The following is a 27,538-nucleotide window of genomic DNA, read 5'->3' as shown; positions in this document are numbered from 1 at the left end:
AAGCAGTTTATATTGTTTATGTTTGTTTGTTTGTTTTGAATTTCGCGCAAAGCTACTCGAGGGCTATCTGCGCTAGTCGTCCCTAATTTAGCAGTGTAAGATTAGAGGGAAGGCAGCTAGTCATCACCACCCACCGCCAACTCTTGGGCTACTCTTTTCCCAACGAATAGTGGGATTGACCGTCCGATTATAACGCCCTCACGGCTGAAAGGGCGAGCATGTTTGGTGCGAGCGGGATTCAAACTCGTGACCCTCGGATTACGAGTCAAACGCCTTAACACCCTTGGCCATGCCGGGCCTTATATTGTTTAACTCAAATATGAGACATTATTCTAATAATTATTATTGTGAATGTTAAACACTGAATTTATACGTATCGTCATATAAAATAACTTGTTTAATAACGTAAAATACGTAGTGTGATTCATTACAAATTAAACGTATACAAATTATCTATGCAAATACGTACGTTAAATGGCTTATTTGTCAATCTTAGAAGTTATAATATCATACAAGGTATCCCTATATAACATCACAAAGCACAGTTTGTGTATTTAGATAAAACTGAAACGGTCAAAATTCAGTTGTAAGATCTATTTGTTTTTTTAATTTTGCACAAAGATGCACAAGGGTTATCTTCGTTAGCCGTCCGTAATTTAGCAGTGTGAGACTAGAGGGGAGGCAGCAAGTCATCACCACCCACCGCCAACTCTTGGGCTGTTCTTTTACCAGCGAACAGTGGGATTGATCGGAACATTATAACGCCCCCACGGCTGGAAGGGTGAGCATGTTTGGTGTGACAGGGATTCGAACCCGCGACCCTCAGATTTACGAGTGGAGTGCCTTAACCACCTGGCCATGCCGGGCCATAATTAAATATTAATACGACAATAGTTGTCTAAAGAAGTGTATCACTACATCAGCATAAGAAAGAAAACTGAAGGACACATTCACCTGACATTCCAAACTTTAAACAACTTTGTAAAAGTAAAATAAATTTTTTCGGCAAATTTTTACGGTAAAAATATCATTTCTTTAGCAAAATGAATATTAAAACGTGGCTTTTGCAGAACGATTAATCGATATATAACTGAATTACTTATTGGTTGATTTGTGTGAAGTATTGTAGCATGTTTTGGGAGCATTAATATTGATATAAAATAACTTGCAATATTATTTTTTTATGGAACACATTTCTATTATAATATTATATTTACGTAGATACTGAATGCAGATTTTTAAGTCTCTCGATGGTTCCGCTATAATTTACGACTTATAATATTAAAATCAGGGTCTTGATTTCCTACGACGGACAGAGCACGGATAATTCATTGAAGATTTGTGCAAAAATCAACAACAGAATCATTGAATAACATTCGTGACGTATTTTAAAACTAGTTTTTCAAGGTGATAAAATTAGGATAAATTACTTCAGAACACAAAGTTCACTCTACTAAGTTGGAATATTTTCGGATAGTATATTCATGTTTTTAGATACATATTTAGGTACATTATTAATTTCGGGGTAACAGTTTAGTCCCACTTGGAATGTCAGTTATTTCCAATGATTCTAGATTATTTCCATTTTACTGTGGATCTGAGACGGTCTCTTATTGATTAGGGTGAGTAATGTTGTGTGTAATCGGAAAACCCCAGACAAATATTGATTTGAAAAATTCTAAACCTAGAATATTTTAAATTTATTTTTCAATGACGTCACAGAAACTTTTCTTCAGGAAAGTAGAATAAATCCCAAATTCACGTGTTTTCCTTCTTTATACAATATTATTGGTATAATTCTATTACGTCTTTTCCTTCTTTATACATTATTGTTGGTATAATTTTATTACGTCTTTCCTTTCTTTATGCAATATTATTGGTATAATTTTATTACGTGTTCTCCTTCTTTATACAACATTGTTGGTACAATTTTATTACGTCTTTCCTTTCTTTACGCAATATTGCTGGTATAATTTCATTATGTGTTTTCCTTCTTTATACCCACGATGAGGAGTTTTGGGTTTCTTCCTGAGCGTGAAGTCGATGTGAGAGGAATGATGTTCGTCATTTCCGATCATCATTGATGACCGTTCCCCTCTTTTAAATAAGAGTCGGAAGGAAGAAACTCTAAAAGTAAGCCCCATGCTAGTATAGCGGTATGTCTTCGGATTTACAACACTAAAATAAGCGGTTCGATTCCCCTCGGTGGGCTAAGCAGATAGCTCCATGTGGCTTTGCTATAAGAAAAACACACACACCTTCTTTATACCATATTATTGTTATAATTTTATTAAGTGTTTTCCTTCTTTATACAATATTGTTGGTATAATTTTATTAAGTGTTTTCCTTCTTTATACAATATTGTTGGTATAATTTTATTACGTGTTCTCCTTCTTTATACAATATTGTTGATATAATTTTATTTCTTTTAAATTTGTTAAATATTTTAACCCTAGCTCAAACACGAAAAGCCCCAAAGCTGAAACTTTAGTTACATTTTTTTCAAATAAAACACTTTTTTCTTGTTTATAAAGTGTTGAATGTTAGACAATATTGTCTAAAAGATCAAAATAAGATAGAATAAACGATTGACCTTGGACCTCTGTTGTTCTAGATTTCTGCAAGGTTATTCATAATATTAAACTTTACACGAAAAGGAACGACAATATTTTACATTTTAAATTTTAAACTATATTAACACAAGGAAAGTGTCATCGTGCAAAAGTCAATGTGATGTTTTACATATTAGACGTTAATATTTCACTGAAAGCTTTTGGTAAAATATTATTTTATTAAAGGTTTACTCACAGTTCTCCCCACCTGTGTGAAATAACTCTACCGACCTGGTATCTATTAAGTATGTGTCTGTGTTATAAGTCAGACTTTTTTTTGTTTTCTCGAGCTCTTGGCTGTTATAGGTTATTATGATATACATTGTTATTTTTTTTGTTTACATATTTGAAAATATATATTGTTATTATGTATTACTATTTACTGATTACTGCTTACAATTATATTAGCAAATTCTCATGAAAAACTACATTATTAGTCATTTATTCACTCGGATAGACCGACAGAGCAATGCAGGTGTGCATAGTTATATGGACTTGAAATAGATCTAATCTGTTTGGCGCCAGGAATTCTTTCGTCACAAGCCGCTGCAGTATAGATGCAGTAAAACCCACCATTCTCAGAAATCGACCTGCATGCACTTCCACTGTTGATTGCTTGTGATTCAGGTTGAAACAGCAGTGAAAGGGCTTAGAGCGATTTTCACAGGAGAAAGGTTCATGCACTACACAACACAGTTGAGTATTTCGTAAATAGACAAAAACTGGCATCTGTGAAAAAACACATCGAGGTTTCAGTTTTGTTTTGCACACGGGGCTATCGAGTTTAGCTAACTTCGTGGTAGTTAAAAGTGTGACTGTTAGGTTGATGTTTGATAATTGTGTGATCAAGTTACAGTCCTAAAAGTCCTCTAGACGTAAGACGTTTTTGACCTAGTTCGAATCTACATCATCATATAAACGAGGACCACATATCCTTTAATCACCAATATGGTGGTAATGAACTACCGGCACGGGTACTTTGGTATGTAAATCAGTTCATATTATAAATTATAATATCGGACGATGAGTTTAGTTTTCCGTTCTCATGTCTTAGTAATTTCATGGAATGATCTATAATTGCAAATATGATATTTAACAGATTGACAGATGAAGAAAAGACAGATGAAAGATACGAACTATAATTAAATTCGACCTAATGTGTGTTTCTTTATATAATGTTTGTTCGCATGTTCTATGTGTATACGTATGTTGTTAGTGTTGTTTAAAATGCTAGGTTTATTGTATTATAGTCCATACATTCTTCAGTGTATGGACTATAAGATAATTTGTGGTGTTCACAGTTTACATATATAAAACGACATTCTTCTGTGTATGAAGTGTAATATAATTTGTGTTGTTCACTGTTTACCTCGATGAAATCACAATTTTCAGTGTATGAAGTATAAGGTAATTTGTGGTGTCCACTGTTTACACCTGTAGAACCACAGTTTACATTGTATGAAGTGTAAGATAATTTGTAATTTCCAGTGTTTTCCTATATAAATCCACATTATCATTATATGAAGTGTTAGATAATTTATGGTGTCCACTGTTTACATCTATGATTGTTGTTGTTGTTTTGAATTAAGCACAAAGCTACACAATGGGCTATCTGTGCTCTGCCAACCACGGGTATCGAAAACCGGTTTTTAGCGTTGTAAGTCCGCAGACATACCGATGAGCCATTGGGGGGCATTTACATCTATGAAATCACAGTTTTCAGTGTATGATGTGTAAGATAGTTTGTGATGTTCACTATTTACACCTGTAAAACCACAGAATTGAGTGTAGGAAGTGAGAGACAATTTGTGGTTTCCACTGTTTACATCTACGATACCACAGTTTTGAGTGTATTAAGTGTAAGATAATTTCTGGTGTTCATTATTTACATCTGTAAAACTACAGTTTTCAGTGCATGAAGTGTAAGATAATTTGTGGTACCAACTGTTTACATCCATGAAACCACAGTTTTCAGTGTATTAAGTGTAAGATAATTTGTGGTGTCCATTGTTTATATCTATGAATCTAATTTTTCTGTGTATGAAGTGTAAGATAATTTGTGTTGTTCACTGTTTACATCTCTAAAACCACAACTTTCAGAGTATGAAGTGTGAGATAATTTGTGGTTCCAACTGTTTACATCTATGAAACCACAGTTTTGAGTGTAAGATAATTTATGGTGTCCACTGTTTACATCTGCAAAACCACAACTTTCAGAGAATGAAGTGTAAGATAATTGGGGGTGTTCACTGATTACATCTATGAAACCACAGTTTTGAGTGTATGAAGTGAAAGGTAATTTGTGTTGTTTACAGTTTAGAACTGTAAAATGACAGTTTTCAGTGTATGAAGTGTAAGATAATTTGTGGTGCCAACTATTTACATTTATGAAACCATAGTTTTCATTGTATGAAGTGTGAGATAATTTGTGTTGTCCAGAGTTCACATCTGTGAATCAACAGTCTTAAGTGTATGAAGTATAAGATTATATGTGGTGCCAACTGTTTTCGTCTATGAAACCACAGTTTTTAGTGTATGAAGTGTAAGATAATTTGTGGTGTCCACTGTTTACATCTATAAAACCACATTCTTCTGTGTATGAAGTGTAATATAATTTGTGTTGTTCACTCTTTACGTCTATGAAATCACAATTTTCAGTGTATGAAGTGAAAGATAGTTTGTGATGTTCACTGTTTGCAGATGTAAAACTACTGTATCGAGTGTATGAAGTGAAAGACAATTTGTGGTTTCCACTGTTTACATCTATGAAACCACAGTTTTGAGTGTATTAAATGTAAGATAGTTTCTGGTGTTCACTGTTTACATGTGTCAAACCACAGTTTTCGGTGTATGAACTGTGAGATAATTTGTGGTGTCTGGTTTTTACATCTCTAAAACCACAACTTTCAGAGTATGAAGTATATACCACTAAACGATCTAAGCGATTGTTTGTAAGTATCAGTCAGTAGGCCTAAGTGTACATGCAAGGCTTGCAAGCACTATCACAGAATCTACCTACGTTTTGTACGTAGTATAAGATTAAGTAAAAGTTTCATCACAACAGATTGAACAGAGCATGAAATTCGAAAATATTACTCCCAAGCGTAAACTTGTGATCTAGATCTGGCAGGCCATTTGTAACTTGTAGCTGCGTCAATCTTATGTGTATATTGTGTGATTTTCCTACGCCATTTATTCTTATGCATGTCTAGCCGGTTTTATTGTCGAACGCCTTACTCTCCTTAGCTGTCGAAGCTGCTGACCATAGTGTACGTTGAGTGTACAGTTAACGACAGGTTCGGGCCGTTCGGTTCCAGATGCGCCCTACATCACCCCTCTCCGCTCCCTTTAGTCTGAGCCTCGATTTTACAACAGGGCTCATTAGACCTGTGTTTGTGGCCCTCATTAATCCATGAAATTTCAGATTATCACCGCCTTCTAATAAAGTGCTGGTGCTTTATAATAACAGAACAATATATTCTCTTGTCATAGAGAGTAAAAATATTGTATTTTCTCGTATAATTAGAACACAAAATGAGCGATTTCAACGGCCTGAAGCCTCTACTGGAATTGTATTGCTAGTTTTTGTTTAGGTGTTTTTATTTAATAGACGTGTTTATAGACATTATATCACAACGTGTTTGCCTTTTGATGAGGTTTAACAAGAATATAATATATTTGTGTTTGTTAAAATATTTTCGAGAAACTTGTAATACTTGTGTTGTAACTAGCACACATCATTGTCCCAGCGATGCCCAGGCGGTCAGTCAGCTCGGTTGTCACTGTGAGGTTCGACTTAAATACATTGTACAGTTCAGTCCTACTTATTAAGAGACAACAAGAAGTTAGTTAGGAAAATTTCTGTATTACAATTAATGAAAGTAAAAATGATCCTACAGTATTTTGGAAAAACTTTAAATCAATTTGTAACAACTCCAAAATGCAAGTTAACTCAGTTATCAGATATAGCGATTCAACAGCCACAACTGATTCTGACAAAACTAACCTCTTTGCACAATATCTTGAACACACCTTTCAGACACCAAACCTCCCATCTCTTGACAATAATCATCTTCACACAGTTAATAATTTTATCGCCAACAACCATGATATTTTTCAACCTAATTTCGATCACTCATCTGACCAGCACACAGTTCACATTCACGATGATATATCTCGTCCCATATCATACGCTGAGCTCAAATTCATACCTCAAAACTCAAAAACGCTTGGGCCCGGCATGGCCAAGCGTGTTAAGGCGTGCGACTCGTAATCTGAGGGTCGCGGGTTCGCATCCCCGTCGCGCCAAACATGCTCGCCCTTTCAGCCGTGGGGGCGTTATAATGTGACGGTCAATCCCACTATTCGTTGGTAAAAGAGTAGCCCAAGAGTTGGCGGTGGGTGGTGATGACTAGCTGCCTTCCCTCTAGTCTTACACTACTATATTAGGGACAGCTAGCACAGATAGCCCTCGAGTAGCTTTGTGCGAAATTCAAAAACAAACAAAAACGCTGCCTCAGGTAAGGACCAAATTAAGAATATAATCTTAAAACACCGTTCAGACTTATACACTCGCTATCTCACTATCCTTTATAATCTATCATTATCAACAGGATATTTCCCTAAACATTGGAAATCTGCAATAATTATTGTTATCCCCAAACCAAATACTGACTCTCAGAATCCTGCCAGTTATCGACCCATAAGCCTTTTGAATTCCACAGGTAAACTGTTGGAAAAAATAGTGGCTACCCAACTCTTATATTTTCTGGAATCCAACAACATCATTAACGATATACAAAATGCCGCCAGACGCAAAAAACAAACCAGTGATCATTTAGTTAGACTTACAGAAACCATGTTTCAAGCTTTTAATTATAAACACGTGACAGTTGCAGCGTTTTTGGACGTTAAAAAAGCATTTGATAGTGTCTGGCACAACGGACTGCTATTCAATCTACATTGTTTACAAATCCCACACACGATCATAGGGTGGACCTTAAGTTTCCTGCCTAATAGACAGGCTAGTGTTCAGGTGAATCATGCGCTTTCTCATCATTTTCCACTAAAAGCCGGCGTACTGCAAGGGTCTGCCATCAGTCCATTACTTTATATTATCTATGTTAATGAGATTCCCATCCCTAAACATAATTACACACACGCGTCCCAGTATGCTGATCATTTGGCAATCTGGGGCACGTCTAGCGATCCGGCTGCCGCAGCTTCTCGCGTTCAAAGCTCACTTAATAACGTATCAGCATGGTGCAATCACTGGCGCGTCGCATTGAACCCCAATAAAACTCAAGCTATAGTGTTCTTTCGTTGTCGTAAAAATAAAAGTAAAAAATTGAACAATCTCTCATTAAAATATTCAATACCAACATCAAAATCTTGAAAACTGTTAAATTTCTCGGGATTACCTTCAACAGGTTATTGGTCTGGATCGATCACTTCAATAACATGTGTAAAGCAGCCCACCAACGCATCGCGTATCTCAGGTGGATCGGAGGCACTTATGTTGGGTGTTGTCCGGAATCGATCCATATCATTTATAAAGCATGTATCAGGTCACTCATGCAATATGGCTCCATGGTCACATGCAACATGTCATCTAATATCTCAAACAAATTAGAATCCATACAATACGGGGCGACCAGGATAGCCTACCGTTTGTCTAAATACAGTCCGCTATCATACCTAGATTCCCCACAGGCACTACCCAAAATAAATACTAGGTTTCCTAAACTCGCTGTTAAATACTACAAGTCTGCACACGTAAGAAATTCTCTCACGAAACAGTTTCCTATATTAGCTGCCACACCAAGTACTTGGCGCATCCATAAGTCTCCTTATTATGTCTCTCACACCTAAATTCTGGTATATGTATTAACCATATTTTCTTTTTCAGTTCTCATCTCAAGTTCTTCGATTCTGCGGTCAGCTCAGGCACTTCCCAATTAAATTGGCATGGGAAGTGAAAGTGGGTTTTCTCTGGGTACTTCCGTTTTCTCTACACTAAATTAAACCAGGCATCGCATTTATTCATCCACTCCTCCCTGAATGACCCTTTGTCATCAATTGGCCGTTGATTTTGTGGTATCCACTCGAACCGGGTGCTTGTGGTCGGTATTTTGTGCTTCGTGTCTGCTTGCCTTCTTCTCGCGAGTTCAGTATCTCATATTCCGGGTGGTTTATAATTTTTTTTCTTCTCGGGTAGCTTTAACAATACTCCAAATTCATGAGCGGGGCGAAGAGAAAGTCCATCTTTCTGAGCACCCCCGGTTATCTCTATCTCCTCTGGGGATAGAGAATTTTAAACCGAAATTATTGTCAGTTTTGTTTGTTTGTGTTTTGTCCTACTTCCATTCTGTTATATCTTCGTTCGTTGTACGTTAGAGTTTTTCAATAAAGACTGTATTTTAGTCTGTTGAGTCATCTGGGAAACAGATTCCAACTATGACAAGCAAGCGTCTGAAAATTTCCGATATCAGACAGTTCTGCAAGCCAGTTATTAGTACTACAAGTGACAATGCAGATGCAGGTAATCCAACAACTTCAAGCAAAGGAATAGAAACTTGCCATACAGAGAAAATACCATTTTCATCAGAGGACGAGTCTGAAAATACTTGTGCAACTATTGCACATCATGAACCACGAGATAGTTGTGAAACAAGTTTGTGCAGTAATGAAAAATCTGACACTCCACAGACACAGTGTGGAGAAACATATAACCGAGATGCACAACTAATACCACGACAGAGAGCAAAATCTCAAAATATCAACTTCCAGGGCAAGTGGTTTAATGAGTTCCCATGGCTGCGCATCGACAATCAGACTCAAAAAGTCATATGCATTTATTGTGCCAAGGCGGAAGATAGAGGCATTTTTACAGGGAAATTGGAGAGGCCATTGGAGTATACCTTCATATCTACCGGTATTTGCAACTGGAAAAAGGCAAAACAGAAATTCAACGAATACCAATCCTCCTCTCAGCATAGATTCGCTGTATCTCCAGAAGGTTCACTTGATGTAACTCCAGTGACTGTCCAGCTACATGATGGGAAAAAGAAGCAGCAAGAAGAATGCAAAAGAAGTCTAGCCAAAATATTCAGAAGTTTACGTTTCTTACTGCGTCAAGGTTTAGCATTACGTGGACATATTGATATGAAGGGGAACTTCCTGCAGTTAATGAAGCTCCTGGAAGAGGAAGATCCCAAATTGACGGCCTACTTGTCAAAGAAAACCACATTCGCACTACCCCAGGCTCAGAATGTTTGTTTGTTTGTTTTTGAACTTCAAAGCTACTCGAGGGCTATCTGTGCTAGCTGTCCCTAATATAGTAGTGTAAGACTAGAGGGAAGGCAGCTAGTCATCACCACCCACCGCCAACTCTTGGGCTACTCTTTTACCAACGAATAGTGGGATTGACCGTAACATTATAACGCCCCCACGGCTGAAATGGCGAGTATGTTTGGCGCGACGGGGATGCGAACCCGCGACCCTCATATTACGAATCGCACGCCTTAACACGCTTGGCCATGCCGGGCCATTGGCTCAGAATAAATTAATGGAGATGTTCAGCCATCAAATACTGAGGAACATAGCACACGAAGTGCAGTAAAGTAAAATCTTTGCATTAATGGTTGATGGCACTCAAGATGTTACAAGTGCTGAACAGGAAGCAATATGTGTACGATACGTAGATGAGAACCTTGACGTCCATGAGACATTTCTTGGTTTGTACAGTGTTTCCAATACAACTGGTGAAACAATATCCTCGACTATACTTGATGTACTGACTAGAGTCAATTTACCACTGTCAGGATTAAGAGCACAAACTTATGACGGAGCCGCTAACATGAGTGGTGCGTACAGTGGATGTCAGGCAAAAATAAAAGAGAAGCAACCGTCAGATTTGTTTTTCACTGTAGAGCACACAAGGCTAATTTAATAATGCAACATGCAATTGAAGCTTGTGAATGTGTTCGTGATTCTATCGAGTGGGTGCATGAACTTGGTGTCTTGCTTCAGAGGTCAGGTAAATACAAGACAATCTTTGAAAATATTGTATCGTGAGACAGCCACAATGATCAAGTTAAATACATCCGCCCACTGTGTCAAACACACTGGTTGTGTTATCTATCTGCAATTACATTTGCTAATGATCATTACAGTGACATTGTTGATTCTTTGTCCGAATTAGCAAATGAAAAATCACACGTAGCAGTGAAAGCACGAGGTTTGTTTGTTTTTGTTTTTGAATTTCGCACAAAGCTACTCGAGGGCTATGTGTGGTAGCCGTCCCTAATTTAGCAGTGTAAGACTAGAGAAAAGGCAGCTAGCCATCACCACCCACCGCCAACTCTTGGGCTACTCTTTTACCAACGAATAGTGGGATTGACCATCACATTATAACGCCCCCACGGCTGAAAAGGCGAGCATGTTTGGCGCGACGGGGATGTGAACCCGCGACTATCAGATTATGAGTCGTACGTTTTAACGCGCTTGGCCTTGCCGGGGCCAAGCACGTGGTCTGCTGGACAGATTTGACAAAGGAAAGACAGTTTTAGGATTGTTGATGGCTCAGCATCAATTAGCTGCATCAGAGGAACTAAATCATGCATTCCAAGCAAAATCAGCGACAGTATCTGGCGTGATTGAAGCATCTGCAATGACAGTTGAGCAATTGCGAGTATTGCGAACAGAGGAAAATTACAACAAGATATTTGATGAAGCTGAGAAAAAGGTAACTTCCCTAGATGCTTGGTGCCTATTGAACTACCACGCATTCACAGACCCCCCAGAAGGATCACAGGTGATGGGCCAGCACACTATTCTGCAACAGCTAGAGATTACTACAGAAGCCAATATTTTGAATTTGTTGACACAGACATAGAACACCTGACCACTAGATTCAATGCAGACAACAATGACTTGAGGCAATATCTGGCACATGAGAACATGATCACATCCGCAAGATTGACAACTTGGTTATAAACTTCTATCCAGAAATTTCTGCACAACGGCTCGAGTCTCAGTTGCCCATAACAAGAAAAGCAGTATCTCTGAAAGGTGCGAAGGATGCTTACTGTAAAAAGCATGAAACAAGCCAGCAGATGTTTAGTGAAGTGTACTTCTTATGAAGATATTTCTTGTATGTCCAGTATCCAGCTGTGAATGTGAACGCAGCTTTTCTGCATTAAGATGGTTGAAGACGTGGTTAAGGTGGTTAACTATGTCACTGTGCCGCCTCAACCATGTAGCAGTTTGTGATACTCACAAAGTTGAGGTCGACAAGATAAATATAGAATAGCTTATGAAAGAATTCATAAACAGATCATCACAAAGGAGGTCTACGTTTGGGAACATGTAGACTGTAGGACTAAATTAATCTTACTTCAATTAAAAGTATGAATAATTATGTGCTACAGTTCGCAAAGACATTTTAATTATTTTTATCAAACAACATGAACAGTTTTTCAGTAGATATAAACTTATCAAGGGTAATTACTAATTTTATTAATATCTGAAAACGTAATTCATGCAATGAAAGTTATTAGTAACCATGTCAAGTATAATGGCCATCTTTTATACTGTGCAGTGTGAAAGAATTAATTCATGTGGCAGTTAATTTGTGACACATTTGTCTTTATTCTATTAAGATTTTGAAAACTGTTCACAACACCTCACTTATACAAACCTACTTGGAAATCTTGAAGTATTGTGGCAACAAGATTACTCTGTGACTCCATGTTTATAGCTTTCAGGTTTACGTAATCACAAATTACCAATTTGCAAATTGAACAGTCTACATAAATAGTTGCAAAAATCATTCCCCATCGGGTGTAAAAAAATCTACTCCCCTGCTACTGTTCACATCTATAAAACCAATTTTCAGCGTTTGAAGTGAAGGATAATTTGTGTTGTCCACTGTTTACATCTATGAAACCACAGTTTTCAGTGTATGAAGTGTAAGATAATTTGTGGTGTCCACTGTTTACATCTATGAAACCAGTTTTCAGTGTATGAAGTGTGAGATACTTTGTGATGTTCACTGTTTCCAAATGTAGAACCACAATATCGAGTGTGTGAAGAGAAACACAATTTGTGATTTCCACTGTTTACATCTATGAAATCAGTCTTCAGTGTATGAAGTGTAAGATAATTTGTGGTGTTTACTGTTTACATCTATGGAACCACAGTCATCAGTTAATAAAGTGAATGATAATTTGTGGTGTCCACTATTTAGATCACTAAAATGACAGTTTTCACTGAATGAAGTTTAAGATAATTTGTCCTTTACACTGTTTACATCTATGAAACCACAGTTCCCAATGTATGAAGTGTAAGATAAAATTCTGATGTTCACTGTTTATGTCTATGAAATCATAATTTTCAGTGTATGAAGTGTAAGATAGTTTGTGATGTTTACTATTTATATCTGTAAAACTACTGTATCGAGTGTATGAAGTGAAAGTCAATTTGTGGTTTCCACTTTTTTACATCTATGAAACTACAGTCATCAGTTTGTGAAGTTAAAGATAATTTGTGGTGTTCACTGTTTAGATCTGTAAAACCACAACTTTTATAGTATGAAGTGCAAGGTACTTTGTGTTTTCCAATGTTTATATGTATGAAAACACATTCTTCAGTGTATGAAGTGTAAGATAGTTTGTGTTGTCCACTGTTTACATCCATCAAATCACAGTCTTCAGTGTATGAAGTGAAAGATAATTTGTGGTTTCCACTGTTTACACCTATGAACTCACAGTTTTGAGTATATTAAATGAAAGATAATTTCTTGTGTTCACTGTTTACCTTTGTAAAACCTCAGTTTTTGGTGTATGAAGTTTGAGATAATTTGTGGTGTCTGATTTTTACATCTATAAAACCACAACTTTCAGAGTATGAAGTGTAAGATAATTTGTGGTTTCCACTGTTTACATCTGTAAAATGATAGTTTTTGGTGTATGAAGTGTTAGGTTATTTATGGTGTCCACTGTTTTGATCTGTAAAATGACAGTTTTAAGTGTATGAAGTGTAAGTTAATTTGTTGTGTCCACTGTTTACATTTACATTTACAAAACCAGTTTTCACTGTATTAAATGTGAAATATTTTGTAGTATCCACTGTTTACATCTATGAAACCACAGTTTTTGGTTTATGTAGTATAGGATTTGTGGTGTCCACTGTTTACATCTATAGAACCAAAGTATCCAGTGTAAAATAATTTGTTGTGTGTACTGTTTACATCTGTAAAAGCACAGTATGCAGCATATGAAAGGCAAGATAATTTGCAGTGTCCACAGTTTTGATTTGTAAAACCAATTTTGTCAGTGTATGAAATGTAAGATAATTTATTGTGTCATTGTTTACATCTGTAAGACAACATTCCTCAGTGTATGAAGTATAAGATAATTTGTAGTGTCCACTTTTACATATGTAAAACCATAGTTTTCAGTATAAGATAATTTGTGGTGTCCAATGTTTACGTCTGTAAAAACAAAGTTTTTACTGTTTGTATTGTGAGACACCTTTTGGAGTCTAGGCTATTATCATGACAGAAGTTTTAAAGTCTTTGCAGATAGTGCATCATTATTCTCAAGTATATTTTCCATGATCTAATAATAACAGGTTTTTATATTTGTAACACTGTTATATATATTGAGACTCATTGAAAATTTCCTACAAGAATAATGCATTGTATTATTTTATTTACATTCTGTCTGATATGTCCACCATGAGTGATGTGTTTCACTCAATTCACAAACAGAATGTTGATGAAATAACGGATAGAATGTGTATTGTGTACCAGCTTGCTGAATGAGCTCTATATAAAGTAAAATGCATCATCTACATAGGTATTATGTACATTTCTTATAAGAAAAACTTGTGAAGGACTGAATAAAGGATAGAGTTTAAAAGTGCATTAAGCCTAAACTCTTTTCTCATATATAATTGATTACAACTTGAAATCTTAGTGATAAAATAATAGTATACATAAAATAAACCTGTAGTTTTGTTTCATGTTTTCTACTTTTTTACAGATTACATTATTACGTTTTTTCTTCCAGGTTGTTGTGGAGGGTGTTTACGATGTATGTCAAGAATTCCTTATGCTACTCTGATTGCTACAGTAATGTGTGTTGCAGGCTCTGGGCTTTTCTTAGGGTCTATGTACAGAGGTACAGCACTGACTTTACAAATATTTGAAGATTTGTTTCAGATAAGATTCCATGGGTAAATAAAGCAAATTATTTCTACAAATTCATTATATGGAAACTGTAAATAAAAATAAACTAATTCAGAATTAACTTTAAAAGAAATATTAGTAAACTGTAAACATCTGAAGTGTTATTCTTATATTTTCTGTCAGCATGTACACACTGCTTGTCTTTTGTTTATTTAAACAATATATTTACAGTGGAATATGTTATTTGAAATACTGGTATCAGAGCTTGACTTTTCAATTAAACTTGGAATGCTTTATAGTGTCATAAAAAAAAACAAATATTCTTTGTTTCTTCTGGATATGATCTGTATTATTCTATTACTGAATTATAAATATAAACTGTAATAGGTATTAAAAATTGTATTACCATTATTCTTGTATAGTTTCTTTTCATATAGATATAAGATTACAAATATAGTTTGTGATTCTGTTCTAATGCATCATTTTCTTCTATAAATTTCCTGGACGGTAGTACGAATGGAGATCTCAGGTAAGTTGTCATCAAAAGTTCTATATATAATGTGTTATCTTTAAAGATTTGGAAATGGATATGTTACATGTATTAGCCTTTTATATTTACTAATATCCCAGTAATAGGAACAATTACAACATTTTCTTATAGAATAATCTGTCTGATGTATTTTATTGACTGAGAAGATGGAAAATGAACCTTATTTGTGCAGTTCATAACTGAACTTGTATCAGAAGTTATCTGGTGTATAGATTGTGAAAGTATTGCATAGCTGAAGGCAAGACCCTAATCTCTGTGATATGAAAGACTAAATTAGAAAATGTTGGATCATCAATATTAAATGTCTCAAACAAATTATCCATCCTTTAATAAATAAGTACCTTATGCTACATGTGTATGTTACAGAGGATAAATCAGTATGAAACTTAATACTGATTCATTGAAGTTGAATTTTGAAGGCTAATTGTATTGGAATTAAACTATTTTGTGATGTACAAAAGTCAGTGTTGTCTTCACTGAGACTTAATATTAACATGATGTTAAACTTACTGTCAGTACTTCTTTCCTTCAGTCTTTGAAGTAAAAGTAGTAACACTGTCACAGGTTACATCTGTTCTATCAAACAGAATCAGACTTATTTAATGAAACATAGCAGACACAGAATATGAGTGATAAGTGAAGTTATCTTCTATAAGATATAACTGCATCTCTTTCTGACTTATTTGTATGAATCATGAGATGGAAATAGTATGTTTACTGATTTGAATAAAAATCGATTTCTCAGATTTACGGATCTTCGAGTCATATTTGTTGTGATTGGAGGAGTGATGGGTGTTCTCTGTCTGTTCTTGTTGGTGGTAGGAGTCTTAGCAACAGGAGCTACAAGAGAGAGAGTGTATAAGGGCTGGAAGGCCAGGGTGGGAGGACGAATATCATGTGCACTGGTAAGAAACAAATACAGTGATACTTGTCAATCTGAATTATTAATATAAGCAGAAGAAACTCACAGACATGTTTACCAATCTCTGAAGTACTGATATATCTTTCTCAACTACATATAATTTACAAAGTTGGAGGAATGTTTAAACCATTTATCTGGAAAGTAAAAAATACTGAACAGCCAATATTTATGACACCATTTTATAGTATAGGTTGGGTGCATTTACTAATGTAGCAGTCACTTAATAGTATAGGTTGTGAGTTTATATACTAAATGAATAGGTAAAGAAGTAAACTAGCAGTTGAAACTGCAGTTTTTAGCTAGCTTTTAACCATATCTTGTAATATATGCCTTCTTTTACAAATCTTAAAAAAACTATTTTCAGTTTTTAGTGATAACATACATATTGGATGTGACATGGATGTTGGTGTTAGCATGTTTGGTGATCATATCCTTCATTTTCATGGTGTCCTGGGGACTGTGTAACCAGATAAATGTCACAAATGGTCAGAGCCAGTGTATAGATCTTTCTCACTTTGGTAAGGATGTGCTTACTTATCTTTTAAGATTCCACAACCACTGACTGTTCCTCCTGTCAATACTTTGCAAAATTTCATTCACATTAACTATTCTATTCTGTAAAGCAAATACAAGTTAAAAATTAATATTTCTATAAATAACATTTAATACTGATTTTCCTTGAGGTTTCTTTTCCTGTTTTGTAAAGTTCTATCAGAATCTTGTCAATTATGCAAGCTCAATAGATTTCTGATGTGTGTTCTGTACATCCATCATTTTAATTGTATCTCTGACAGTGCTACTGAGTAGTTCCTTTACTAATTCTAGATTTTATATAGGATTTTATTTTTCTATGTTATTATCAGCATGTCATGTTCTTTCACTCACTATATTTGCATGTTTCTGAATTTTACTTTGAAGCCAGTTAGTGGTACATCCTATAAATTTAACAATAGAATTTAGACAAGTAAACTCATAAACAACATTAAACATTTTTTATCAAAAAATTCAGGTTTAAATTTTAAAAATATTGTAATCTACGTGCATGTCTCTAAACAGTTCATAGGTCAACTTTATGTAATGATTTAAAGAAGGTTACACTCTCCACTTTTTCATGAAAATATTCACAACTGCTTTGATTTGATAAATGCAAAAATATATTATCTTTATATTTGTAATGAATGTCTAAAATTAGAATAGAGTCCCGTGAAAGATTTTTATAACCAATGTTCACAGTACAATTTCCCTTGCTATGTGTTTTCACAATTATTAATCAAACCTTACTGATATAGTTTTTAATGTGCTTTTAACTGAATTTGTAAGCTTCCTGGATAAGAGGTTTCTTGTTTCAAGTTGACACTGTTTCTGTTTATTACAGATTTCATGTTTCCATCGGGAACAAAATATGAAAATTTACGCATTTGTTCAGAGGGAAAAGTTAAGGAATTCTGTAAAGATTATGTGAGTGTGGAACATAGATTTAACAGATAGATCTTAAGTTGTAGCATGGCTGACACTGAAGAAGTTTCTAATACTGTGTTACAACATTCATATACACAGACGTATTTAAATACGTTTAACATTCTACTAGGTCATAATCTCTATCACTGACTCAGCTAGGCTGTTGAGAATGAACACTAGAGGTCTCAGCTAGTCATGGTATAGGGTTCATTGCCAACTGTCAAGTAACATTTAACATATAAATTATGACCAATTTATACTATCTAACTTAGACAGCAGACTATTAATTATTACTATGATGTCAACATTGAATTTATAGTGTAAACATATCATTTTGGCTAAATGTACATACATAGGCCATATAAACAACCAAGCAATAAAGTTAAATATGAACAGATATGAATGGTTTAGAATCTATAATTTGTTACAGATTCCCTGTATAATATTGTAAAGCATGAACCACACATTTAGATAAAACTCTATTAATTCACAATTCATTTGCAAGATCTAATAATTTAAATTGATAAAGTGTTGTACTGACAAAATATTCAGATTTTCTATGTTAATTATGATTACATAAACAGCTTTAAGAATAATTTTTGTCAACATGTAATTACTTTATAGAATCTATTTTTAACAATGTAACAAGAGAACTATTTAATAAGATTTTTCTTTCATAAAGAACTGATATTAAAGCTACACTTCTGAATAACAACTAATGTACCTATGCTGAATTACTTCACGTGTATTAATTTTTTGTCTGAAATAGTGGATACTCATATCAATATACAATAATTTTCAAAATCAATGTTTTGATTATAAAATATTCTTTTGTTATAGGTTTTTTAACTTAAACACTGAATACAGGTTTATAACGTTTTCTAAGCAAACATTTTGTACATACAAGTTGATTAAAATCAGGACTGTGCACATGAACTTGAATAAACTATATCAGCTTCACACGATTCTGTTATATGTACAAATATGTAAACATATTGCTGATACATTTTTATTACATACAGTTTGGTAATGATTTAAAGAATATTCTTGTCAGATTGCTCTTGAAATGGTTATGTCACTTTTCCATTTAAGTTTTATAGATCTTAATAGTGAGATATTTAGATCTGTTTCAGTATACTAAAGGATACGTTAATGTTAGTGAATTATTCAGGTCTGTTTCAGTACACTAAATATTACATTAGTGTTGGTGAGGTATTCAGGTCTGTTTCAGTACACTAAAGGTTACATTAGTGTTAGTGAGATATTCAGGTCTCTTTCAGTACAGTAAAGTTTATGTCACTACTTTTAGTATTAAAAATGTTTTAACAATGAAGGAAACTTTAGTCTTTGTGTAGTGTTAAGGTATGTTTAAATTACAAGTTACCATTTTTTTCTACTAGATATGTGATGACGACATGCAATTCAGTTATTAATTTACTTTCTGTCTTCAGGTGGAACAAGCAACAATTATGTACCTACTGGCAACCGCTGGATGTTTCCTGGTGGTGATAAGTCTTGTAAGTAAAACATAAAGACATGGAGAAGTGGGCTTTTTATGTTAAAACACCTTTTTGAATTTTGACTATTTACATAAGTTTACATAGATGTGTTAAACTTATATATCTACACTTCTCTGAAAAAGGGCTATTTGACACAGGTTAAAATGTAAAATTCTTGTGCTGACATAGATGTGGTAGTATTACTTTGGCTAGGTATATTGTTATGCAACAGATGGTTTCCGATGATCTCTATAATTTATTTCTTAGAAGAAGAAAAAAGAACATTCCATATCACTTTCTTTCTTGGAGTGTTAAAACTTGTATATATACAAATAATGGTGTACTCCACTGGTTATAGGGGTTAAAATGACTAAAAAAGAAAATTATTTGAAAACTACATTTCTTAAGATAAGTGAGAATTAAATTTTACCCCTTTGTTTCTGAGATCCACTATTTAATGTGTCTATAGAACAAGAATATTGATATCATAAAGTTTAATGCTTGTCCCTCAGTTCTACTATTAAATGTCTATTGTCGAATTATGCTTATATCATAATGTTTTGTCCTTCAGTTCCAATAGTAAATATGTCTATTGTCCAGTCATGCTTATATCATAATGTTTTGTCCCTCAGTTCCAATATTAAATGTCTATTGTCCACTTATGCTTATATCATAATGTTTTGTCCCTCAGTTCCAATATTAAATGTCTATTGTCCACTTATGCTTATATCATAAAATTTAATGCTTTGTCTCTCAGTTCCACAATTAAAAATGTCTATTGTCCAGTTATGCTTATATCATAAAATTTAATGCTTTGTCCCACAGTTCCACTATTTAATGTGTCTATTGTCCAGTTATGCTTATATCATAAAGTTCAATGTTTTGTCCCTTAGTTCCACAATTAAATTTGTCTATTGTCCAATTATGCTTATATCATAAAATTTAATGCTTTGTCCCTTAGTTCCACAATTAAAAATGTCTATTGTCCAGTTATGCTTATATCATAAAATTTAATGCTTTGTCCCACAGTTCCACTATTTAATGTGTCTATTGTCCAGTTATGCTTATATCATAAAGTTCAATGTTTTGTCCCTCAATTCCACTATTAAATTTGTCTATTGTCCAATTATGCTTATATCATAAAGTTTAATGTTTTGTCCCTCAGTTCCACTATTAAATATATTTATTGTACAGTTATGGTTATATCATAAAGTTTAATGTTTTTGTTTTTAGGTCCACTATTTAATATGTCTATCAGCCAACTATGCTCATATCAAGGATAATGAAAAGTTTCAAGACCTACAAGAAATACAATACTTACTAGAAACAGATCATGGGAATTTATCAAAGAACATGGTCTAGAGTGTTACTGAAGAAAGGTGCACAAACTGGAAATATCAAAAGTATAGTTTAACCTTGGTTTCAAGTAATACAATATAATTGCCTGTGTCAAATATAAAGTAACCGATTCTTTATTAAATAAATGTATAAACAAAAATAAGTCAATACAAAACACTTAGATCTTGCACTTTCATGAAAACAATGGACCACACATGTTAATGTGTGTTAATGTTCTTAATGTTTTTAGTAATGATGGGTTGGTCTGTTTAGTTGATTTGTATCTGATGTGAATGATATCTTCTACATTTAACAGTAAGTAAACACACAGAGTTAAACTCCTATACTGTATATGTGTCTACAAGTATCTCTTGCAGCTTGTATTTACAAATGGAAACACATATGTGCTGCTTTCATGTGTACTTCTGTCCTCACTACTTTTAGATGGATCAGTAATGACTCTTCTATAAAAAATTGAAATTTCTCTCAGTTCTATGTGTTAATCACAAATTAGGTGTAGCAATAGGTAGCTCATGTTTTACAAACACTTACTTAAACATGTTTCAGAAGGATTATGTTACTGGTACTGATATAAAATGTGGATACTTGTGTTTGAGATTATTGCCACACAAACACTTATTTAGACATGTTTTGGAAAGATTACACTATTAGTACTTACATAAAATGTGGATACTGTCATCTGAGATTACCTCCACACAAACACTAATTTAGACATGTTTCAAAAGGAGTACACTATTAGTATGGATATGAAATGTGGATACTGTTGTTTAAGATTATCACCACACTAACACTTATTTAGACATGTTTCAGGAGGATTACACTATAAGTACTGATATAAAACATGGATACTGTTGTTTCAGATTATCACCACCACAACAATTATATTGAAAAGTGAAGATAAAACAACTTAGTTACAGTAGAATCTTTGTTATCCAGTTACATCTAATTTGCCATATCTTCATGCCAATCATGAAAGGAATACAAAATACATTAAAATTAAATTTGATAAATTTTTAAAATTATATTTATTTAAATGTTTGTACTTCATGTTTTTCTTGAAACCCCTTCCCTGCAAAAATCGTTTTTAAGAGTGTGTAAAATAAGAAATTGTTCACAGATTTTGCAAAATTACAATAACACAAAGAATGTTTCACTTTCTTGAGTAATGTTCATTTTAATGTTTGATGTAAGTGTTTTGGAAACTTTTCAATGTAAATTTCATGCTATGTTTTTCTAGCTCATGTGCTTTATGCCTAAGTACTCTATTTGATAAAGATCTTAAAGTGCTGAAATCATTAACTGGTAGATAAACTTTATCATTCACATGCTACTAAACAGTTTAATTTCTCATCCAAGTTATGAATACAAATTATCAAGTCACATATAGAAATGGTTCTTGCTTAAGTTCCACTCATGTGATATGAAGCAGCCCTGTTATGATTAACCAGTTTCTTATCTTATGATTTCATGTGTAATTATGTGTATTGGTCAATGAACTGCAGGCTATGATCAGTACTCATGTATCTTTTTTAGTAATAAATATCAGTTGTGTGTCAAAAGAGCAGTTTCCAAGCACCATTAACAAATGTACAACAGATGTGTCAGTAGTAGCCCACAAACAGGCAATGTGCCTATAACAACATGTGTTGGTTATGTGTTATTAGATGAGCAGTAGCCTGAGGACAATTGTAATATACCTTTGTTAACCCTATGGATTGCAGTCCCCTTTCTGCACACATTACAAGGTTTTACTGGGTTAATGTAATTAAATAATTTTAATATCAGTATACATCAATAATATTAGTATTATAACATACATTACAATTCAGTGTTTACAGAATCTATGTTGTGATGCTTTTATTTAAAAACAAAACAAAACGTTTTGTTGTCCCATGATGTCAAAATATTTAAAAGTCTTAGTTTTCAGTAGTTGTGACTTAAGTAACTAAACCTTAATGTAAAGTTCACATATTCTTCTTTTGGTCAAGTTCCAAAAAAGTAAAAATAAATATCTCCAGAACTCTTGACAGAAGCCACACCCACTTTCAACACACTCGTAGGATTTCATGTTCAACACTGTTTATTTCTCTTATTGTTCCTAGCCAACAGAAAGAACTAATTTTGCACTTCAATTTTCCATTGGTTATCTTCAAATTGGCACTTGTATTGTTTTTAACCTACAAATAAGTTAGATAGATAAATTATATTTAGGTCTTAGTATTATATTTTACTTAGGTATGTGTTATTTATGTTTTAAAATGCACATCTGAAAGGTTCAATAATTTTTTAAAAATTTGAGCCAATATGCCTTGGTCCAGGAGACAGTGTGGTAACCAAGTGTCCCACTATTATTATGGCAAAGGTTAAAGTGTCTCTGCTGATGATACCATATTGCCAGTTGAGGTGTATCAATAATAGTGCTGAAGCACAAGAAAGGAAGTAAAACATAAAAAGTAAATTGTATGCAAGACTGTAAAAATTTACAATTAAGAATATAACCAAATAAATCTTAAGATTATTCACCAAGAATTTAAAAGGTACATACACTATTTTCTATTCTAAACATTCATTATGCTATATGTTGATTATAATACATGAAATATTCAGAGTATGAATGCAGATACTTACAATACAAAACTACAAGTTTTAAAATACTTAATTAAAACAGTCTTGTTTTGTGTGCAAAATTTTACAGACTGTTGTGAAGATATGTAAAGAACACTCAGAACTGTTGAGCTGTGTATCATTCTTCATGAGGTGTAACCCTCAACAACAGTTTAGTGTGTTAGTAAATTAGCTGTAACCTGGGACTGGTTATCAGTGTGACACTCAACAACAGTTTAGTGTGTTAGTAGATCAGCAGTAACTTGGGACTGGTTATCAGTTTAGTGTGTTAGTAGATCAGCAGTAGGCTGCAAGTGGTTATTGGTATAACCCTCAACAACAGTTTAGTGTGTTAGAGGATCAGCAGTAACCTGGGAGTGATTATCATATAACCCTTAACAACAGTTAAGTGTAACTATACTAGCAGCAGACCAAAAATGGTTATGTACCTTTACTAACAGGGTATTTGTCATAACAGTCTTAAAACTGTTAAGGGTGTTAGTAGTCCAAGAATGGTTCTCATGTATGTTTAGTAACAAATCTCAGGTGTAATCATATTCAATAACAGAAAATGAACAGATGAAAAGTGTAAGGTACAGCAGGTATCAGCTGGAATCTGTGATACAATTAGATTTAGAGAAATTAAAAATTTAAAATAATATTATAGCAACATGACCAGTGACTTCTAAAAACAGCAGAATAAAACATTTTGCTAGCCATGAGTTGTCAAGTAAATGTGTGTGTCTGATCATTTATCATGATATGAACACAGAGAATTCATGGACAGTGCAATAAACCATACACAGAAAGACTATACATTATTCAGAAATGTTTGTAATTTTATGAAAGATTGTTGTGTAACTTTTTATTATACATTTACAATATTCTTACAGTGTGCATACTTTTTGTGCTGATGTTTGTAGAGACTGATAAGGTTTACTAGGAAACAACTGCTAAATGGGTGCTATATCAGTTGTTACATGCGAGATCATAATAAACTGAGAAAATTTCACATAATAGATAAAACCTGTCACATGTGTGACTGCTTATCTGTGGATTCAGTCACAACTGTATGAGTAGTTATTAATATAATAAAATATTTAATATGTCATTCCACCAATGTACACGAAACCAAGTTTTTAATGAAGATACTTACAAGATAAACTAATTAAAAATAGATAACTGGGCAGTTAAGGGTTTATGACTAAAAAGGAAGGATATACTGTACAGATTGAAAATTTTAACATTAAGAAAATGAAGTTAACAAAAGTAGGGTTTCTCATTAACAGTTTACTTGTTTATGTATCAACTCTGTATTGGAGTTGTTAAAGAACTTGAGATTCTATCTGTAGTTTAGGGTTCTTGGGTTCCAGATCTAGATGGTTCTAGCTTGGAATATTTATATCAATTACAAATATAGGACACAATTACAATCATTGTTGAGTTGTACTACTGTGAAACATTCTGTTATGTAGCTGACAAGTCCCAATACTGCTGATATTAAAATATTACACAAGACTATATGCACAAAGTTGTGTATGTCTCAAATTCAAATAAAATGGTATAAAAACACATGAAAAACCTTAAACAAATATGTTATCATGAAAGATCAAATTTTTGTACAGTGACTGGTAATAAACATTTGATAGGTAAATATACATAGTTACAAAGTTTGTTTGAAGAATGAAAATTTTAAACAATGTTTGTTTATCATCAGTAAATACACACCCCAGTTAAGCTCTTCACTATCAAGATTTCCATTATTTTGTTGTTGTTGTTTTGATCTTTTGCTGGAGTGATAATATATTACTGTTATTCAAATAAAGACCACTCATATGTTGTTTGACCTTTGAAAATCACAAAACAACCTCATAATACTTAGTTATTGGACTATTCTATTGACCTCTAAGGAAGATGCAAAAAACTGCTATCTGACTGTTCTGTAAGAATGTGTAGACTTTACAGAACCAGATTTAACAAGTTGGTTTACGATATGAGGGAGTTGAGCCAGCTTCTCTTTAAGTCGATCTGGTAGAATATCATCCTGGTTGTAACTGAAAAAAGGAAGAAAAATTGACCTTAGTTATTTTCAAATAACTTACTACAGCACAAATGTAAAGTACTTTATTAAGACTAATAATCCATGACACAACTAGATCATATTTTAACTCTCTGTGACACAACCAGAACATGTTTAAGAATCAAATATAAAAAATTATGACATAACTGATGTAATTCTATTTTATACTGTATATGTAAGAGTAAAAGGAAGTTTAGCTAATTATTAAATACAAATTTAATTCCTACAGTTAAACATAATACAAACAGAAAATGAGTTAAACATTGAACTTGGTTAGAATTTATCAAAGTAACATCTTTCATTGGATGAGCAACAGTAAAAAGAACTTATAAAGATCTAACCAAATATCTACATGAAAGAGTAGTCATGTAATTATGGTTTAAAATTATGGATCAATGGGAGTTATCTTATGTAAGAAATATAATAAAGTAAGTGATGTTGAATACTTTGAGAAGGAAAAAACAAACAAAAAATAGTGATACTTCTCTGACATCAGTTAAAATGACTTTATTATACAACAGAATACCTCTAAATAATCAACACTAGGTAGTTAACTACCAGCTGCTAACTTTCTGTGTAACCAATGCAAGTCTTGATATATTTCATTCCACCAATAAAACTACTGGATCAAATTTAACCTTTATAAGAACTTTCATTAATTCACAGATTTGAAAAATTACATTATGAAATGGTATATATAAAATATGATTATGACATTTATATTTGTTCCAGGTTTGAACTTCTTACTTTTAATGTTTTAATACATTATTTAAAAATCTCTAAAGACCTGTTAAACATCTACAAATTGCAAATTTTGTCTATTTTTTTTTAAATAATCAAATAACATACAAGACAGAAAACAATATTTCTAAGTTAACCTACAGAATTATGAAGTGTTTTTTTTTATTTTTAACTAGGATTTCATGTTTACATATGTACATAAAAACATTAACAGTTTCATAACTGTATCTTTTATATAAGATTTGTGTTTCACTATAACCATGCTTATAGTGAAAACAAACAAACAACATAAGGTCAGCAATGTGAACTTCAGACATAAACTATCATGCCTGTTGAGGGTCACTCTAGTTCAGTCCAGTGCAAGTGCATTTGAACATCACTGTATATATGATAGTAAGAAAGCTTTTCAGTACATGGATATCATTTCTTTGAACTTTCAAACAAGTTTACTTCACTATGTCTGTGTGCTGTTTCACTACACAAACAAAACTTTAATTGATTGACATTCACAGTGAATATATGTAAGAGCTTATCATACAGGTGGTTTGAATAACACTGCCTGACCCTAGTTACATGATACATCCTGTTACAAAAGTTTACTAAAGATATAGATGTAATAAACTGCAAAGAAAATCAATTTAATGATTAGTACAGGTCACATTCCTCTCATTATAGGCAAAGTTTATATTGGAATTTGAAATGTAAGCTCTTCAGTGTACTGACACTCCAACTGTGAGAACGTCACAGTTTCCCCAGTCTTATTGAGACAAATGTGCTTAAGATTGTTTCACAACCAACACATGGGTTTTATTGTTGTCACTTGTCCCTGAGTTTTAAACACACACTGCAAAACATCAGAATAAGCTTTTTATATGTCAGTCAAACTGGTTTAATTATAAAGCACAAGAAGTGTGCATCTCACAACAAAGTAAAGATAGTAAGAAGGAAAAACAGAATTCCTATATGGTACTAAAAGTACATGGAAATCACACAAAATTATCATTCCAAACACTGAATCATATTTTTATTAAACATAAAATTATGATAAATTATTGAATTTAAAATTGATAATTTATATTCAAAAGAACAAAAATCACAAACTATTCCAGTTCAAAGTACTATGCCTAATTTATATAAAGACCATAATCTCACCATTCAATAAATTTCAATAGTAGGACTATAACCATCACATTATAATGCCCTCATGGCTGAAAGGGTGAGCATGTTTACTGCAACAGGGATTTGAACCTGTGACCCTCAGATTGCAAGTTGAGGTTCCTTAATCACCAAGCCAGGGCAATAAGACAGAATGGCCCTGGTAGGTAAGGGATTAACAGTAACTAACATACAAGATGTTCATGTGTGTGAAGAAACACAATATTTATATTTCAGTTCACTATTGTCACTTTGTCTAATGTATCAGATGATTTATCTTAAAGGATTAAAAATATCTAAATAACCACTAAGTGTGAGACCTCTCATTATATACATACTGCCAATCATTTATTGTCGGAATAGCT

At 33.4% G+C, this 27,538-nt stretch overlaps 2 protein-coding genes and 1 pseudogene across 3 annotated transcripts in view; 2 read left to right on the top strand and 1 right to left on the bottom strand.

The window, feature by feature from the left end:
• Window positions 1-2,003: 2,003 nt before the first annotated feature.
• Window positions 2,004-2,135, top strand: LOC143245715 (small nucleolar RNA U3; annotated as a pseudogene).
• Window positions 2,136-3,408: 1,273 nt separating this feature from the next.
• LOC143243876 (neuronal membrane glycoprotein M6-a-like) lies at window positions 3,409-22,152 on the top strand. 2 transcript variants are annotated; one of them, XM_076487628.1, is made up of 8 exons: window positions 3,409-3,594; window positions 14,687-14,852; window positions 15,317-15,334; window positions 16,101-16,260; window positions 16,642-16,795; window positions 17,653-17,735; window positions 19,187-19,252; window positions 20,468-22,152. In XM_076487628.1, exons 1-8 carry the CDS (start codon window positions 3,561-3,563, stop codon window positions 20,594-20,596), a joined length of 810 nt encoding a protein of 269 aa, XP_076343743.1. In that variant the 5' UTR covers window positions 3,409-3,560; the 3' UTR covers window positions 20,597-22,152. The 2 variants fall into 2 exon arrangements, with proteins under 2 accessions (XP_076343743.1, XP_076343745.1); XM_076487630.1 differs by lacking the exon at window positions 15,317-15,334.
• The window catches only part of LOC143243875 (serine/threonine-protein kinase PLK4-like), a 63,665-nt gene continuing 56,810 nt past the window's right edge, over window positions 20,684-27,538 (bottom strand). The window contains 1 exon segment of the mRNA XM_076487627.1: window positions 20,684-25,251. Within this exon segment, the coding sequence (XP_076343742.1) occupies window positions 25,125-25,251 (127 nt within the window). The 3' untranslated portion in view covers window positions 20,684-25,124.

The sequence above is a fragment of the Tachypleus tridentatus genome, chromosome 2 (assembly GCF_004210375.1).
Source record: "Tachypleus tridentatus isolate NWPU-2018 chromosome 2, ASM421037v1, whole genome shotgun sequence".
NCBI lineage: Eukaryota > Metazoa > Arthropoda > Merostomata > Xiphosura > Limulidae > Tachypleus > Tachypleus tridentatus.
This window is presented reverse-complemented; position numbering and strand designations above follow the sequence as displayed.